This window comes from Lontra canadensis, unplaced genomic scaffold (assembly GCF_010015895.1).
Source record: "Lontra canadensis isolate GAN:19392208 unplaced genomic scaffold, GSC_riverotter_1.0 scaffold101, whole genome shotgun sequence".
NCBI classification, from domain to species: Eukaryota; Metazoa; Chordata; class Mammalia; order Carnivora; family Mustelidae; genus Lontra; species Lontra canadensis.
In genome coordinates this window covers 2,624,288-2,644,138 of record NW_022631095.1, presented here as the reverse complement: position 1 = coordinate 2,644,138, position 19,851 = coordinate 2,624,288, and the positions used below count along the sequence as shown (strand labels likewise).

The 19,851-nt window shown below is 33.8% G+C and overlaps 1 protein-coding gene across 1 annotated transcript in view; it reads right to left on the bottom strand.

Annotated features, from left to right (window-relative positions):
- Positions 1–19,851, bottom strand: part of LOC116855373 (A disintegrin and metallopeptidase domain 3-like) — a 113,404-nt gene that overhangs the window by 38,900 nt on the left and 54,653 nt on the right. The window contains exons 8-12 of the mRNA XM_032838080.1: positions 17,206–17,277; positions 16,809–16,975; positions 15,644–15,725; positions 13,493–13,629; positions 2,949–3,138 (exon numbers count right to left, since the gene is read on the bottom strand). Coding sequence (XP_032693971.1) covers positions 2,949–3,138; positions 13,493–13,629; positions 15,644–15,725; positions 16,809–16,975; positions 17,206–17,277 — 648 coding nt within the window. The remainder of the gene's footprint in view (positions 1–2,948; positions 3,139–13,492; positions 13,630–15,643; positions 15,726–16,808; positions 16,976–17,205; positions 17,278–19,851) is intronic.

Genomic DNA, 19,851 nt, shown 5'->3' with positions numbered 1-19,851 from the left:
GACAATTTGGAGAGGAAAAAATAACAATTTCACACAGTTTTAACAAAATATTAATGTAGATTTTGGAATTTCAGAACTATTTTAATTTTCTAAGAATAGAAAATAAAAACACACATTTGACCAGATGAACTAATAGATCAACATTTCTTTCAAAAGCAGAAAAATACATATTTTTCAAGTGCACATGAAACATTTTCCATTTTAGATCATGTGTTGTCCACAAAAAAAGACTTAGTAGTTTTAAGAAGTCTAAAATCTTGTCAAATGTCTTTTCTGACAAAGGTATGAAAGAAGAAATCAGTTGCAAGAAGAAATCTGGAAAAACTACAAATATGTGGTGGTAAAACAATATGTTAGTGAATAACCAAGGAATCAATGAAGAAATTTTTTTAAAAAATCAAAATATACCTTGAGAGAAATGAAAATTTAAATGCAACACAGAAAAATGTCTGTGATATAGCAAAAGCTATTCCAAGTGGGACATACGTAGCACTATAGCTTATCTCAAGAAACAAAAAATATCTCAAACCAATCTGACTTTATAGTTACAAAGGAGGTAGAAAAAGAAGACCAGAGTTAGTAGAGAAAAATTTAAAAATCAAATGGAAATAAATTAAATGGATACTGAAAACCCAATAGAAAAGATCAATGAAACTAAGCCAATTCTTTCAAAAGATTAAAAATATAACCAACTTTCAGCTTGACTCACCAAGAAAATGAGAGTTTTCATAAATAAAATCAGAAATGGAAAATAAGAGGTTACAACTGATACCAAGAAAACAAGTGTTCATAAGAGATTACTATGAACAATTATATGACCATCAATTGAAAAACTTAGTAGAAATGGGTAAATTCCTAGAAATAAATATTCCAAAACTGAATCATGAGGAAATGAAAATATGAATAGACTGCCAGCAATCAAAACCCTCCCAAGAATCATAAGACCAAGACCAGATGACTTCACTGGTGAATTCTTCCAAACATTCACAAAAGGTTTAATACTTACTTTCCTGAACTCTTCCTAAAAACTGAAGAGGAGGGATCATATTCAAACTTATTTGATGAGGCCTGAGTGCAAATTATTCGGGTGCTTGTTAAGTATCTATCCATACAGACTTAATTCGTCTTTCACACATATACTTCCTGTGTATTTTATATCACAATGAAATGATAAGTATGACATAAATATTTATTGTTCAAGTGGGCAGAGAACTTCCTTTCAAGAGAACTAAAATATACTAAAGTATATTTTAAGAAAGAGAATATAATTTAAATGTAATTCTTTCAGAATGCTACTGTGACATGCAAAGAAATACTAATGACCAAAAGGAACAGGTAAAATAAAGAAAGTATTTTCAGAATAAAATCTTTAGGGTATTTTCTAATGTAAAGCACAGAAGTGACAGAAATGCAATATTTACAAGAATTTTATGTAAGTTAAATCCCATTATTTTAGAGGTGGCCTAGATATGGTTATAACTTAAATATGTATGCTAAGAATGTAAGAATAATCACTATAGGAAAATAAAAAGTACAGATCCAATAATTGTTGCAATAAATGGTGGAAGAAAGAAAAAGCATGCAGATTCAAAAAGAAGTGAACAAAAATCCAATTAAAAAACAAATGTGGCAAAATGAACATAGAAAATAAGAAAATTGTGAGACAACTAAACTTAAAAACATATGCAATGTAGAGGACTATAAGGAGTCATAACTGTTAAATGTAATGAGGTATCCTAGAGAAGATCCTAGTACAGAAAGAGGCTGTTTGGTGAAAAGAAAATAAATCTGAATAAAGTATGGACTTCAGTTAAATAAAAATATGCAAAAATATTACTCACAATAATGTTTAAGAGGATAATCTGATAAATCAAAGATAGACTGGATAGTAAATGTAGATCGTGAAGTTACGAGTACAGAAAAACTACATGAGAAGGAAGAAATATCAGGGAAATACTGATGAAGAGAAGCTAGTATGTAAATAGATATACAGATATGTCAAACCAAATAGAGCTTATTTTTTTTTCCAAATAGACTTTAAAACAGAAAGCAACATTAGAGGTAAAGAGACCCAGTATTTGAAAATTAAAGTTAAATTTCTAGTAAGATATAACAATCATATTTTAAGTCTCCACTGTATAAAACAGCTTCAAAAAACAAAGCAAAAAACTGAATAATGTATAGTGAGAATTAGGCAAATCCAACAGCAAAGCTGTGGGTATCAATATTATCTCTCAGGTACTAAGAGTTCAGGCAAATAAAATTCATAAAAATACAGAAGATTTGAGGCATCACTGAAAAATTATCATGTAATCAAGTTGTATAAAATTTTGTTTCTAACAAGAGTTTGCATTTTCTCAAGTGAACATGGAACATTCCCAATATCATGCTTAAGTGTATGAAAACAGGCACAACAAAAATGTGGTGATTAGCCATCTTACCAAGCACAACTAAAAAAGGAGTAACAGCAAAAAGCTAAATATAACAATAACAAACCAAGGATTATTACTAATATAATTCTGGGAAGTCAAGTTAAATGACATTCCTTCAGATGCAAGGATGGAAATTAGGTATACAACAACATACATGTAATAACATAGTGAACCAGGGCAGGCACTTCAAGGAATTCACATGCTTGAGGTGATAATTACAGGATTAATATTACCAATGTTTATGATACAAGAAGGTGGGTATTAGTATTAATGGTTACACCGTAAAAAAAATCTGCCTCTGCAATCCATGCTACAGTTACACTTTACTTAAACTTTTCAAAGGCTTCAAATTCAGGATGAGACAGTTATCACATGCCCCATATCCCTGTATCTTAGATGTTTAATTAAATGGTAGCCGCATTTCAACAGTCCTCCTGTATTACATCTCTATTGAGAAGACTACATGAGAAACAGAAAAACAAATCTTTAGATGAGTTAGAAATGTTTGTCACTAACCTCTGCAAGGCCACAATCACATTGTTCAGGAGGTTCCAAAATTCCATTGCCACAAGCTGCCACAACTCTTCCTTGGTAAACCACTTCTGAAACTGTTTTATTCTGAAGACACTCAAATTCAGGCTGTGAAGCCATACGTTTAAATTCATCCATGTTGCAACTGCTAAAAAACTTGACACCATGGGAATGTCTAAAAATAAATGATATTCCTCAGATAAATGGAATAAAATCACTATTAAAGCAACACTCTGTGAAGTACTGACAAGTATCAAAAATTCTGTAATACTGCACTTACAGAGGAGCCAAGAAGGAAGGGAGAGGATTTTTATCTTTAATACAAGTTGTAAATAAAAACAATAGGTTTATTTCTATTGTAATTCAATACAAGACATCTAGTAAGTAGAGGGAGTTAAGGTGACATGAGCTAAAATATATTAAAACACATATAATGATCGCCACATAAAAAATACCTCTCTTTAAATATGTCCTATTATTATTTTCATTATGATTGCCAACATCACAATTATAAGCATTATTATAAGCACTAATTATAAGAAAATGAAACACACTAGAAAATTTATGTGGAAAACTGAAGAAATAACAATGGTTGATAGTGTCACAAGAAAAACCAGAATTGTTTGCATTTTGATAACAAAATTGATTAAAATATCTCAATATTGATTATATAAAACATATAAAACTAGGGTTCCTTTTATTTTGTTACCTTTTGAAATATTTCTGTACTTCTACATGTACTATTTAATGAATTTTTATTTAATTTTGTAACAATCTAAAACTTAGAGAAATGGCATGAAAATAGACCAAAGAATAAATTTTTCCCAAAACAATGAAGAATAAGTTGTCAAACATGATTCTAATAACTCTAAATATTTTAACATATAATTACTGCATAGACATTAATTCCAAAAAAGACCCTTCAAAATTGGGAAACATTCGTACAGTACAAATACCTGATCTTCAGATGTTATCCAGATTTCACCATCATCACAATATTGACACTTTACAGCAAAAAGATCCAATTGAGAGTCAACCATTGCATTTTTTTTTTCAAATTTTTTCTCCAAATTTTTATTTAAATTTCAGGTAGTTAACATGCAGTGTAACATTGCTTTCTGGCACAGAATTTAATGATTCATCTCTTACATGAAACACCCAGTGGTCATCACAACAATGCCCTCCTTGATATTCAACACCCATTTAACCCATTACCCCCCAAACCTCCCCTCCAGCAAACCTCAGTTTATTTTCTACAGTTAAGAATCTCTTTTATGGTTTGCCTGTTTCCCCCCCTAAGTTCACTGTTTTCTTAAATTCTACATGCAAAGGAAATCATATGGCATTTGTCTTTTTCTGATGACTTATTTGGTATAGAATACTACTCTCTAGATCCATCTACACCATTGCAAATGGCAAGATTTCATTCTTTTAATGGCTGAGTAATATCCCATTGTGTATATATACCACAGCTTCTTTATCCATTCATCAGTCAGTGGTCATTGGGCTCTCTCCATAATGTGGCCACTGTGGATAATGCTATTTAAACCTCGAAGTGCATGTATCCCATCAAATCAGTATTTTTGTATCTTTTGGGTAAATACTCATTATGCAGCTGCTGCATCAAAGGGTAGTTTTATTTTTAACTTTTTGAGGAAACTCCATACTGTTCTCCAGATTGGCTGCAGCAGTTTGCAGTCCCATCAACAGTGTAAGAGGGTTCCCCATTCTCTGCATCTTTGCCAACACCTGTTTTCTTGTGTTGTCAATTTTAGCCATTCTGACAGGTGTGAGGTGATATCTAATTGTTGTTTTGATTTATATTTCCCTGGTGATGAGTGATGTTGAGCATATTTTCATGTGTCCATTAGCCATCTGGATGTCATCTTTGGAAAAGTGTCTGTTCATGTCTTCTGTCCATTCTTTGACTAGATTATTTGTTTTTTATGTGTTGAGTTCACTGATAGGTACTTTATATTTTTGAATACTAACCTTTTATCAGATATGCCTTTTGCAAACATCTTTGCCCATTCTGAAGTCTGACTTTTAGTTTTGTTGATTGTTTCCTTCACTGTGCAGAAGGTTTTATTTATCTTGATGAAATCCCAGTTCATTTTTGCTTTTATTTCCCTTGCCTCCAGCAAGGTGTCTAGTAAGAAGCTGCTATGGCTGAGGTCAAAGAAGTTTCTGCCTGTGTTCTCTAGTATTTTGATGGTTTCAGGTCTCACATTTAGGTCTTTCGTTCATTTTGAATTTACTTTTGTGTACGGTATAAGAAAGTGGTCCAGTGTCAAACTTCTGCATATTACTGTCCAGTTTTCCCAGCACCATTTGTTGAAGAAATTCTTTCCATTCGATATTCTTCCCTGCTTTGTCAAAGATTAGTTGACCATATAGTTGTGGGTCCATTTCTGGGTTTTCTATTCTGTTCCCATTGATCTCTGTATCTGTTTTTGTGCCAGTACCATACTATCCTGATGATTACAGCTTTGTAACACAGTTTAAAGTCCAGAATTGAGATACCTCCAGGTTTACTTTTCTTTTTCAGGATTGCTTTGGCTATTCAGGGTCTTTTGTGGTTCCATACAAATTTCAGGACTGTTTGTTCTATTTTTGTGAAAAAGACTGTTGGTGTTTCATAGGGATTACATTAAATATGTAGATTGCTTTGGAGAGTATAGACATTTGAACAACTGTCATTTGTTATAGACATTTTAGCATTTTGTTACTCCGGTCCATGAGCATGGACTGTTCTTCCACTTCTTTGTCATCTTCAATTTCTTTCATCAGTGTTTTAGAGTTTTCAGAATACAGATATTTTCCCTCTTTGGTTAGGTTTATTCCTAGGTATCTTATGGTTTCTGGTGAAATTATAAATGAAATTGGTTCCTTGATTTCTCTTTCTGCTGCTTCATTATTCGTGTATAGAAATGCAACAGATTTCCATATATTAATTTGTATCCTGCCACTTTATTAAATATATGTATCAGTTCTGGCAATTTTTTGGTGGGGTCTTGGTTTTTCTTATAGAGCTATAATGCTGTTTGCAAATAGTGGATGCTTCCTTCATTATTTGGATGCTTTTTATTTCTTTTTGTTGTCTGATTGCTGAGGTTAGGACTTCCAGTACTACGTTAAGTAACTGTTGAGAGAGGACATTCCTGTCTTGTTCTCGATCATAGAAGAAAAGCTCTTAATTTTTCCCCATTGAGGGTGAAATTAGCGGTGGGCTTTTTGTATATGGCCATTATGATTTTGAGGTATGTTCCCTCTATCAAGAATGGATGTTGTACTTTGTCAAATGATTCTTCTGCATCTACTGAGAGGATCATATTGTTCTTCTCCTTTCTTTTATCAGTGTGGTGTGTCACATTGATTGCTTTGTCTATGTCAAACTACCCCGGCAGCCCAGGTCCCACTTGGTGGTGGTGAATAATTCTTTTAATGAACTGTTAAATCTGATTAGCTAGTATCCTGTTGAGAATTTTGGCATCCATGTTCATCGGGGATATTGGCCTATAGTTCTCCTTTTTAGTGTAATCTTTGTCTGGTTTTGGAATGGGGGTAATGCTGGCCTCATATAATAAATGTGAATGTTTTTGTTTCATTTCTATTTTTTGGTATAGTTTGAAAAGAATAGGTTTTAATTCTTCCTTAAATGTTTGGTAGAATTCACCTTTGAAGCCAACTGGCCCTGGACTTTTGTTTGTTGGGAGATTTTTGATTACTGGTTCAATTTCTTTGCTTGCTTTTAGTTGTTTTAGTTTTCTATTTCTTCATGTTTCAGTTTGGGTAGTTTGTATGTTTGTAGGAATTTATCCATTTTTTGCAGATTGTTCAATTCATTGGCATATACTTTTTCATAATATTCTCTTATAATTGTTTGTATAGTTGTGGTATTGGTTATTTCTTCTCTTTCATTTGTGATTTTTTTTTTTTTTAATTTGTGTCCTTTCTATTTTTTTCTTGGTAAGTCTTGCTAGGGGGTTATCAATTTCATTAATTTTTTCAAGGAACTACCCCTTAGTTTCATTTGTTTATTTTTTAAATTTCTATATCATTTTTTTCTGCTCTAATTTTTAATATTCTCCCTTCTTCCATCAGCTTTAAGCTTCATTTGCTGTTCTTTTTCCAGCTCCTGTATGTGTAAGAGTAAGTTGCTTGCTTGAGATTTTTCTTGCTTCTTGAGGTAGGCCTATATTGCTATATATTTCCCTCTCATGACCACTTTTGCTGCATCCCAAAGGTTCTGGACCATCGTGCTTTCATTTTCATGCATTTTCTTATTTCTTCTTTAATTTCCTGGTTAACTTATTCATTCTTTAGTAGCATGTTTTTTAACCTCCATGTATTTGTGGTCTTTTCCAATTTTTTCTTGTGGTAGACTTCAAATTTCATAGAGCTGTGGTCAGAACATATGCATGCTATGATCTCAATGTTTTTGTGCTTGCTGAAGGCTGACCCAGCATGCGATCTATCCTGGAAACTGTCTCATGCGCACTCAAAAAGAATGTATATTCTGCTGCTTTAGGATGAAATGTTTTGAAGTCCATCTGATCCAGTGTGTCATTCAAAGCCATTGTTTGCTTGTTGATTTTCTGTTTAGATCTGTTCATTGGTGTAAGTGGGGGTGTTGGCATCCCCTATTATTATTGTATTATTATTAATGAGTTTCTTTCATGTTTGTTATTTACTTATTCATGCGCCCCCATGTTGGAGAAATATAGATCTACCTTTGTTAGATCTTCTTGTTGGATAGTCCCCTTTCTTAGGATACACTGCCCTTCTTCATCTCTTGCTATAGATTCAGTTTAAAATCTATTTTTTTCTGATAGAAGTCTTACTACTCTGGATTTCTTTTAACATCTGTTGGCATGATAAATGGTTTGCCATCCGCTCACAATCTGCAGATGTTTTTAGGTTAAAAATGAATCTCTTGTAGGTAGCATATAGATGCGTCTCGTTTTTTATCCATTCTAACACCCTGCCTTGTGATTACAGTGTTCAATCCATTTACAAAGTATTGTTGATAGATATGTATTTAGTGCCATTTTATTATTTGTTTTTGTCATTGCTTTTGGAGATTTTCTCTGTTCCTTTCTAGTCTTTGTCACCTTTGGTCTTTCCTTCCCACTCAAAAAGTCCCCTTTAATATTACTTGCAGGACTAGTTAGTGGTCAAGAACTCCTTCAGTTTTTGTTTCTCTGGAAAACTCTCCTCTTCTATTCTGAATTATAGCCTTGTTGAATAGAATATTTGTGGCTGCAATTTTTTTCCACTCAGCTTGTTGAATATATCGTGGCACTTCCTTCTAGCTTGCCACATTCCTGTGGAAAGATCTGCAGCTAGCCCTATGGGTCTTCCCTTTTAAGTTAGGGCATTCTTTTGTCTTGCTGCTTTAGGATTTTTTATCACCATATTTTGCAAATTTAACTACAGTATGTCTTAGTATTGCCTTGCTTTTGTTGATTTTAATGGGAGTTATCTGTGCCTCCTGGATTTGGATTCCAGGTTAGGGAAGTTTTCAGCTATTATTTCCTCAAATAAACTTTCTGGCCCCTTTTCTGTCTATTCTTTCTCTGGGACTCCTATGATATGAATGTTACTATACTTGGTGGAGTCATTGATTTCCCTAGGTCTATCTCATAATCCATAATTATTCTTTCTCTCTTTTGTTCAGCTTCATTTTTCCCCATTTTTCTCTCTTCCTTATCACTTATTCGTTCCTCTGCTTCTTCCATCTTTCTGGTCATTACATCCAGTTTGTTTTGAGTCTTGGTTATGGCATTTTTCATTTCTGATTGTTTTTTTAATGCTTTTATCTCTGTGGTGAGGACCTCCCTGAAGTCTTCCATTCTTTTCTCAAGCCAGCAAGTATCCTTACAATTGTTCTTTAAATTCTCCATCAGGCATTTTACTTACAACTGTTTCACTTAGATATCTGGTTGTGACCTTTTCTTATTCTCTTTTGAGAAGAATTCCTCTGTCTTGGCATTTTGTCTAAGTCTCTTTTCTTCTTCTGTGCATTACGAAAGCCTGTTATGTTTCCTGCTCCTGAGAGTAATGGCCTTATGAAGAAGAGGTCATATAGTGTCCAGAACCTGGCGCTTCAAAGAGTGTCTCTGGTGTGGGCTGCATGTACTCTGCTTCTGTGTTTTGGCTGCTCTATCCTTTAGGAATTCATTTGCAGAGGCTGTCCTTGGTGGGAGTGGGAAGTGTTTGAACCTTGTCCAGAGTGTGGTGAGTTTTAACAAGGTGTGCTCTGGTCTGCTTGGTAACTAAGACCTGATGCTACTTCCACTAGGACCAAAGCCCTGCAGAACTCTGTTCAGGAGACTTGGTGCATGCAGGGGTTTCTGCTGGTTTTCTGGGAAAGGGCCCACTGGGCTGGGACAAAGGCACACTTGCCTGAGAAAAGCAGAGCACAGGTGGACGGGACTTGGTGTAAGCAGCTTAGGCAGTCAGTGTCAGTGCTGTGCTATTTACTGAAGCTGGTTTATGCTGTAGGGCAGGGAAGGGAAATGGCACCAGCCAGCTCCTTTGTCCCCAGAGAGGGGTCTCCATGCTTGCTCTCAGGGAAGCACTCCCAGAAGAGCAAATCATCTCCCCTTTCAAATGCCAGGTGTTTTTCAGATTGCTATTTTCACACTGTCCCTGGGTTGTTTGCCTGCCTCAAGTAGCACAGTGCCTTTTGGGTTCTGTCCCAGTAAAGCCTACTGACTTTTAAAACTCCAAACTTTTGGGATATGCTATGGTGGGGGCTTGTGCTGATCTTTTGGGGGAGGCTCTGACCCTGCTGGGATGGATGCAGTTTTGACTGAGAAGGGCAGTCACACCAGAGTGCAGGGACATGGGATTTGGAACAAGCAGGCTAAATAGTCAGAGTCCATCAGGGTTAGCCTCCCCCAGCAGGTGTCTCTGTGCCTATGCAGGGGTGGGGAGATGGAAGCATGGGGAGGTGGAGTTGGGGTTGGTGTAGGAAATGGTGCCTCCCAGCTCTTTTGCCCCCAGAGGGTCATCTCTGTGACTACCACCTCTCACAGAAGAGTTCCGGGAAGAGTAAGCAGTCTTTCCCATGTGCACCTTTAGGTGATCCTCCTGATCATTTGCTATCTGCCGCCAGAGTGCTGGCTTGCCTTTTCCCCACAAGCAGGGTAGGCCCTCAGGGCTTTATCCCAGCTACACTGGCCATCCTTTTAAATTTCAGTCTTTGAGCCCCGCTGGTTGCAAAAGCTTACAAAAATCAGCCCCTCTTGTTTTTTCAGCCAGTGGATTTGGGGAAGTGTTCTTTCTGTTTGTTTCCCGGCACATTCCCTACCCCTCCTTTATCTGCTACCATGACTCCCTCTCTGCAGCACCTGGAATCCATTTCTTCCCCAATCCAGGTCTCTCCTACCATCCTCCATGTGGCCTCTTCTCTCCCTGTAGTTGTGCAGTTTGTTCTGTCAGTTGTCAGGTTGACTTCTTGGGCGTTCACAGTGCTTTGATAGTTACCTAGTTGTGTTCCAGCTACTTGACAAGCCTAGGGTCTTCTTGGTATGCTGCCATTTTAGCTCCTCCTCAAACATTGCATTTAATTCTCACGTCTCCTAAGTTTAGTTACCTACAATTTTGTTGTTGTTGTTGTTGTTGTTGTTGGGTTACACAGTCATGGAGAGTTTTGTGATTATAGACTGATTATTTGGTAGAATGTCTCTCAGTTTAGGATTATAAAATGTTTCCTCATAATTAAACTGAGGTTATGTATCTTGGCAACATTATCACAGCAGTGTTGCTGAGTCTGTTTCATTGCATTCAAACAAATAGCACAGAATTTCAATTTGTTATATTATTGATGATAGTCATTTTGATTAGTTGATTAAGGTGCTAGTCTTCACTCTAAAATTAATTTTCTCTTCTTATTAGTTAATAATTATCTGGAGAGAAATACCTTGCTTTTATGTTAATATCCCATTCCCTTATTATGTTTTCAACTAATTATTCATATATTTATATGAATATGGAATCATGTTTTCCTATCATGCTAAATGGATTATAATCCATTACTATCACTATGATTTATAAGATTCACATTCCCACATATTTGACTATTGGGACCTGGCTTTTGTGTCCCTTTGCTAGGTCTCCATAATTCTTTAAATACTTCCTAATTTTCTCATACAACATGTTCCAAGCTCATTTTTATTTTCTTCAGTTTAGAACTGGAATCAATCATTCCTCCAAAGTGCCCCAGGTCTTTTTAGTGAGGAACAGTATTTTTGTATTTTTAAAACATGATCTGGGTGATATATGTGCTATTGTTACTAGATATTTTTTTTAAGAGCTGAGATCAAGGCAATGCTAGCATCTTAATTAATGTTCACAGCTCCTTTGCTCTTATCTACAGTTTGCTATATCCTCCCCAGTTCTGGATCCTGCAGCTTACTGATATTTCAGTCTCAGTAGGGACATCTTCCCAGGGTATGGTTTAGCCAGTTATTTCTAAGGTGAGTAAGATTTTAAAGTTCTTAGTGTCCTCCTATTTTAGTTCCTGTTACACAGCTACTTACTTCATGCTACTTAGTTTTTTGTTAGTGGATTGGTCCCATCTACTGGTATTTTTGGTGCATTTCAGTTTGGGAAACTTGAGAAATATGCTTTTGCTTTTTTGTTTGCTTTCCTAGTTTCGTTCTGTATTTTGTGGGAGAATTAGGGGAAGCTAGAATACAATACTGATACTTTTACCATTTGATTTCCACCCTCTCTCTTATTCTTAAAACATATACCTCCCTAGGTAAGACTCCATACTATCTTGGTCCATGTTTCTAATATTTTCTTCCTTCTGTTTCTTCTCACGGTATGTCACTGGTTTCTCCTCAATTATTCATCCCATAAATATAAGAAGTACACTTATCACTCTCAACTTCTTTCTAAATGACCTGTTCATGGTTTTAACTTCCACCAATAAAAACTCACACATTTTAAATTCCTTGTCTTCAGGTCAGGACCTATATAACTGTGCACTTAATTCTAATGCATGACTCAGAATCCCCAAATTAATATAAACTACCCCCAAGTCTTCTCCTCAATTTTCTGCTTTCCTAAAATATTTGCCTTTTTTAATAATTATGATATCAAAAAGTCTACAAATACTTCTTCACATCTCCTTTTTATCTCAATCTTAATCAACTGTTATAGATTATTATGAGAATCATCTCCAAAATATTAACTATCTTACTGTTCCCTCTGATATATTTTACATTCATTTTAAGATAATTTTTACTATCCATACTGCATAAATCAACTTAAAATGTATTTGGTTAACATTTATCACAAAAGTCCAACTCTTGCCTCATGACTGCACAATTAGACTCTTTCATACACATTCCTGAATCACCTGGCCTTCTTCTCCTGACTTATGCTTTAGCCTCACTGCATTTTACTTTCTTTACCTTATGTCCAAAACATTCTTCCTTATAGTCCCAGATATTTTTTTTTTTTTTCATTTTTATCCTTCTCTCGATATTCTTAGTCTAGTCTGTTGAGCTTTTCAAACTTCTTATTTAAGCATCACTTCATTTGCTGGCTTGACAAGTTTTCAACAAGCCCTTTACATGAGCAAATTCACATCTCTCATAACTATTTCCTCAGAAAACTTTCCTTTATCAGAAAGTTTCTTCTCGGGACACCTAGGTGGCTTAGTTGGTTAAGCAGCTGCCCTTAACTCAGGTCACGGTCCCAGAGTACTGGGATTGAGCCCTGCATCAGGCTCTCTGCTTAGCGGGAAGCCTGCTTCTCCCTCTCCTTTGCCTGCTGCTGTGCCTACTTGTGCTCTCTTTCTCTGTCAAATAAGTAAATAAAATCTTAAAAAAAAAAATTCTTCTCCCCGTGTATTCCCTATTTATTTCCTTCTTGGCACCTATCATACACTGTTTATACTTTGTTCTTAGGCCTACTTTTAAATTTTCAGACCCTGATAGGTTAAGATATTTATGACATATCTATCTTGCTAGCCATTTATAAGACTAACACAATCCTGCAAAGCAGTAGATGCTTATTACATATTTTTAGAATGAATTAAAATCACCTGAAGACTCTAGTTAACCCCCAGAAAGTCATCATCAACATTCACTTTCTCTGTAACATTGAATGTAGAAATATTAAGCACATTTTCTGCGATATCAAATACTCCTCTTTAAATAAGACAAAAAGAGAGAGGGAAGCAAACCACAGACTCTTAAGTCTAAGAAACAAACTGAGGGTTGCTGGAGAGGAGCTGGGTTGGGGAATGAGGCACTAAGGGGGGCACCTGATGTAATGAGGATGGGTGTTATATGCAACTGATGAATCACTAAATTCTACCCTTGAAACTATTAATACAGCATATGTTAACTAAATTGAATTTAAATAAAAATTAAAATAAATAAACAAGTACATTATTTATTTAGTAAAAATATTCCAACTCAAGTTGTATTGCAAGATATTATACAAGTGACTGCTACAAACATTTCTCAGAAGAAGACACAGATTTGATAAAAATAAAATCTTACATTGCTTCAGAATTCATTATGCATGTAGTTCCTGGACAGTAACAATTGTAGATATCATCGTATGTTAATCCCAGATTAACTGCAAGCAACTGTACCATAACAACTGAAAATGCATCTAAAGTTATCATCTGTGGATACTAAATGCAAAAAAAAACAAAACAAAACAAAAAAACAGAATTGTTGCCTAAATTATTTCGCCTCTTTGATCTTTTCTTTTTGGCCATATTACCTAAGTGCAAACACAAATTTAAGAAACTACTATGCTCATTATTTTCTTAGGGATATGGAAAATAAGGAAAAAATAGGTAAATTTTGTTTTTATTTTTGAGTTACTGTATTTTTAATCCAAATGGGACTGACATAAACCAAAATAAGATTAATGTTATCATATGCTTTTATTACGTATTAAATTCCAATAAGCTTTAAAAGTTTTTTGAGAGGAATATGCACTGTTTCAGTAATTATATTATTTTTTAAGAAACAGAAAAAATATAAAGATTCTAAAGGGTTGAATTTGCAATCAGTTTTTACTTCAGAAATTGTTTAGGGAGAGAGCCAAATTAATTTTTTTTAAAGGCAGAATACTATAACACTTTATAAGTAGCATTTTTGTATTAAAAAAAATGGGAAGTAATAAGGGCAGCAAGACACAAATCCCTGGTAAAGTATAATCTTTTTACTATCCCCACAGTTTTCCTTTTTTTCAGGTCATATAGTTGCACTCATACAGTATGTAGCCTTTTCAGATTGGCTTTTCTCACTAATCACTATGCATGTAAGTTTTTTCCATGTGTTTTCATGGCTTGATGCCTCACTTAAAAAAAAAAGTCATTGGATAGTATTCTTTTATATCAATTTACTCCAGTTTGTTTATCCATTCATCTGTTAAAGAATATCTTGTTTGCTCCCAATCTTTGTAAATTATGAATAGCTCCTATAAACATTCATGCAGGTTTTTGTGTGAATATAAGTATTCAACTCATTTGGGAAATGCTGAAGAGGACAACTATCTGATTATATACTTAAAGAAAAAAAAAAAAACCTAAGAACTTGAATAGATACTTTTTCCAGAGATAATACACAAAAAGCAAAAAGTGTATGAAAAGATGTTCAGTAGCACTAGTAATTATAGAAGTGCACATTGAAACCACGATGAACTATCACCTCATACTACTTAGGATAGTTGCTATTAAAAAACAACAATAAGGGGAGCCTGGGTGGCTCAGTGGGTTAAAGCCTCTGCCTTCAGCTCAGGTCATGCATCGGGCTCTCTGCTCTGCAGGGAGCCTGCTTCCTCCTCTCTCTCTCTCTCTCTGCTTGCCTCTCTGCCTACTTGTGATCTCTGTCTGTCAAATAAATAAATAAAATCTTAAAAAAAAAACAATAACAGAAAATAACATGTTAGTAAAGATATGATGAATATAAAATGTAAACTGCTGGTAGGATTATAAAATGGAGCAAACAGTCTGAAAATAAGTATGATGGTTCTTCATGATATTAAAAATAGAACTGACAGATAAATGGATTAAAAAAGTCATATATGTGTGTATATATGTACATATATACACACATATATATTTAATATATATATATTAAATTCACATATATATATGAACATTATTCAGCCATAAAAAGAATAAAATCCTGCCATTTGCAACAACATGGATGAATGTGGATGAAATTATGTTAAGTGAAACAAGCTGGACATAAAAAGATAAATGTTATATGATCTCTCTTATATGCAGAATTTAAAAATGTCATACTCACAGAAACAGAATAGAATGGTGGATTCCAGAGGCTAGATTGTGTGGAAAATGGGGCAAATTGGTAAAAAAAAAAAAATACAAATATTCATTTATGCAAGATAAAAACTTCTGGAGATCTGTTTCACAACAATGTGAACATACTTGGCACTACTGAATTATACATTTAAAGCTAGTAAAAATAGTACATTTTATGTTATTTGCATTTTACAATACCAAAAAACTTTTAAAATTATAACATTTGAGTTTCAAAATCTAAAAGAAAAAAAGGATACTAAGAAAAATTTGTCAAATCATCATGACAAATATACTATACATATTTTGTTCCTTGAAGTGGATGTTTCAAAACATATAGAATTTACTGAATAGATGGAAATAAAATGCATACCAGAGCAATTCCTGCAGCAAAATTTGGATTGCATGCCATTCCATGATATGTTGCTCCCACATAATCAAGATGGTCCCTATAACTAAATAATAAAATTTTTCTTCTGAATAAATTCACCTTAAATTATTACTAACTTAATGACATTTTACAAATTGGATTTCTCAGTAAAGCTATTTTTTTTTAAATACAAAATATTACATGTCACATCTCATGCTTTCAATCATTTTGTATTTGGGTAATCTCCCACAGTTCCTACAAAGTTTTAAAGTCTACTTTAACATTTTATGATACACAGCCCAAAACCCAGTGGTTCCTAATCCTCCCAAAGTATTAACCACCACTGTTGCTGGCATATATATAATTTGATATATGTACAAGTCAGGATAGCTTACTGCCATGATTTGCACATAGCGAACCCCTAAAGCATGTAAAAAATGTTGGATTGGAGGACCGGGAGACAAAGAGACAGAATACTCAGTAGACTCATCAAGAAAAGAAGATCTACAGTGTAGCAAATGTCCTCATATATTTCAATCCTTAGTTATTGTAGCTCCTGAGCCTCCAAACCTGACCCTAAATTCCACAGGAAACACCAATAGATTTATAAATCTATTGCATATTATTCAGATCTTCAGAATTTTTATTATTTCCATCTCAACAATCAAAGTGTTAACAGAAACCTATATAAAAAGACTCTTGAAAAAAATAATGCAAGTTAGTTAAATAGCTACACCTTGGGTCAGTATAGCTATACAAGATGGTAACCATATTATTAATTTGACATATTTTAACTAACATTATATACAATTATTGCATTCTGTTAACTAATTTATATTATACTTAAAGTTCAAATGATAGTTTCAATTATTTATCTCTGTGAAAATCTTTAAATCATTGAGGCCCCCTCTTTATCTCAAGGCTTTCCAAATTTTCAAGTTTCTTATATTTCCATAGATAAAAAAGCCTAGTGGAGAATAACGACTTACTATGACTTAGTGTATTACATTGTTTTCAGAATTTTGTATTTTGCAATATGTCAACATAATGTGCATATAATCCTTTTTTGAAGTGTCTTGTCATTACATATAACACATATATATAATCTTGATAGCTAACATATAAAATAATTTGACAAACCTTATGTCAATACAAATAAGGCACTTACATTAATAAGTATGCCATATCATGGGATCTTTGAAATAAAAATTTTTCTTTCCATGACACAAATCTTTGTAGTACTTCATTAGCATCCCCACTAAGTGAAATCTTATTTTGATCTGACCAGAGTTCCAAAGAAGTTAGTATAATAGTTATGTTGAGCTGGGAAAACATCTGAAAACAGAAGTTACATAATATATAGTTTTTAGGCAATCATAAATATAACATTCTACACATAATGCTAATATATTCAATTTACTCTTTTTTAGAGATGAAATGTATTCATTGATGGATGAAAGCAGTTGGTAGGATTGCAGTTTTTACAAACTGGATATGCTTTAATACAAACAATATTATTGCATTAATAGGAATGTTTCTTACTTAAATAAAACATAAATACTTACAGTGTTGATTACACCAAAGATATGGACAACTTTCTCAGCTGCAACTGCCACTTCAGAGCCCATATAATCGTACTGAAAGACAAATTTTGTTTCTTAATCACTGGTGAAAATTACTGAATTATCACATTTTAAATGGATATAAAATGTTAAAATAATGCAGTGCTCAAGTGAAAGAAAAATAAATTAAGATTTACCAAGTACTTAGTAAGTTTTAGGTATAAACCTAGAGACTCTATATATTAATCAATAATCTTAAAATAAGAAGGTTGTCATTAACTTCCTCTTCACACACACAGAAAGTAAAAGCAAAAATTTAAGTTTACAAGATCACAGAACTACTGAGGATAAAAACCTCAATGGGGTGCCTGGGTGGCTCAGTGGGTTAAAGCCTCTGCTTTTGGCTCAGGTCATGATCCCAGGGTCCTGGGATGGAGCCCTGCATCGGGCTCTCTGCTCAACAGGGAGCCTGCTCCCTGCCCCCTCTCTCTCTCTGCCTGCCTCTCTGCCTACTTGTGATCTCTGTCTGTCAAATAAATAAATAAAATCTTAAAAAAAAAAAAAACAAAACAGACCTCAAGTTCCCAACTAACTAAACTACTAAGTCTTGGGGCTCCTGGGTGGCTCATTGGGTTAAGCCTCTGCCTTCAGCTCAGGTCACGATCTCAGAGTCCTGGGATTGAGCCCCACATCGGGCTCTCTGCTCAGTGGGGAGCCTGCTTCCCTCCCTCTCTCTGCCTGCTTCTCTGCCTACTTGTGATCTCTCTATCAAATAAATAAATAAAATCTTTAAAGAAAAAAAATAACTAAGTCTTCTTTGTTTTTCTATAGTATGCTGCCATCATATGTCTTCATCCCACTAAAAGATGACTATATATCCCGGATAAATAGTGAACTTTCTAAACACAGAGCTCTGAGGACCATTATAGCCAGTAATGTCAAGAATATGTCTTAATTCAAAGGAATAGAAATCATAATATTTTCTCTAAATATTTCTAATTATTTGTATGTACAAATTTCTAAGTGTTAGCAGAAAACATAAAAAGCAGCAACTTTGTATCATCAGTAATCTTCAACAAGTCTGCTGAAAACTACTAACAGAAAATAAAATGTAATGGATACTGTTCTCTGATTTGGACAAAAAAAGATGTTATCCTCCTAGGTCCTTAGAGACTATTCATACTTTGCTATTTCTCTGTATGTAACCTTTCCCAACACAATACAGCATGTGTGAGAGGAATGAAGGTGATCCTTTGCAAAACTGAATACATGAAAAGCAAGACAAAAGAATATAAAAACATGACTATGGAAATAAATCCTTGCATGTCAATAATCACAAATTATCAACAGACCAAATACTAGTTAAATGACAGAAACTTTTTTAAAAATCCACTATATGCAAATTAAAATAAAAACCTCTAAATTATGAGTACATAGAGTTATTGAGTCAAAGCATGAAAATATACATCAGGAAAATAACAGATAAAATATATACTACATTATAATTACATTAATGTGAAAAAAGCTTAAAAGCAAAAATAATATCACAGTGCATTAATAAAATATTCAATTATTAAGAAAGATGGAAGCATTCTAAACTTCACTATAACTAACAGCTTAGCAACAAAATGTCTTAAGCAAAATTTAACAAAATTATAAGTAGAAATTAACTGTTATAGTGAGGGATTTTTACATAGTTCTCTCAATCATTAATCAATCAAGCAAATTAACAATAAATATGAGTGTTCAGGTTAAAACAAAATTTAGGTATAATATGTATATGTAAAGCTTACATAAAACAATGAGTTTTTTTTCAAATATACATGGAGGTTTTACATAAATTGACTTATATTAACGCCATAAAACAGTTGACTATAAAACATATCATACATATCACATTGTCCAACCATGATGCAATTCAAGTACAGTAATACTTAGTGTTATTTGATAAAAAATACTTATAGTAATACTTGATAAAAAGTATTTTAATGATGTTATTTTTACTTGCACAGGTAACTATAAAAGTTCCATGATGCAATTTACAACTTACTTCCAAATACAGAGAGCACAGGTGATACTGGGATATAATGTTAAACAATAAATACAAGTAAAGAGAATATAGGTGTTCTTTCATTATTGTCATTCTTACAACTTTTATGAAAGCTTGAAAATATTTCTAAGTAAGCTGTTTAAAAAAATGAAGATAAGGAACACCTGGGTTGCTCAATCGGTTAAGCATCTACCTTTAGCTCAAGTCATGATCTCAGGGTCCTGGGATCAAGCATTGGGCTTCCCTGCTCAGCAGGGGAGTCGGTTTCTCCCTCTCCCTTTGAGCCTCCCCCTGCTTGTGCACTCTCTCTCTCAAATAAATAAAATATTTTTTTTTAAAATGAATATAAAACAAAGATAATTTCATATAAACAAAAACTGAAGAGATTTCATCAACAGGCTAATAAAAATATCAGAAACATAGACATACAAGATGGAATGAAAAATTTTATCTTGGAAATGTTAAAACATTGGGAAAAAATGAAATGCTTTTTCCTTTCCTTAATTTCTTTAAACACTTGAATAATTTTTAAAAATTCATCTTATGGTTTATAACATATGAAGAAGTAATAATGTATTACACTACCATCACAAAGGGGT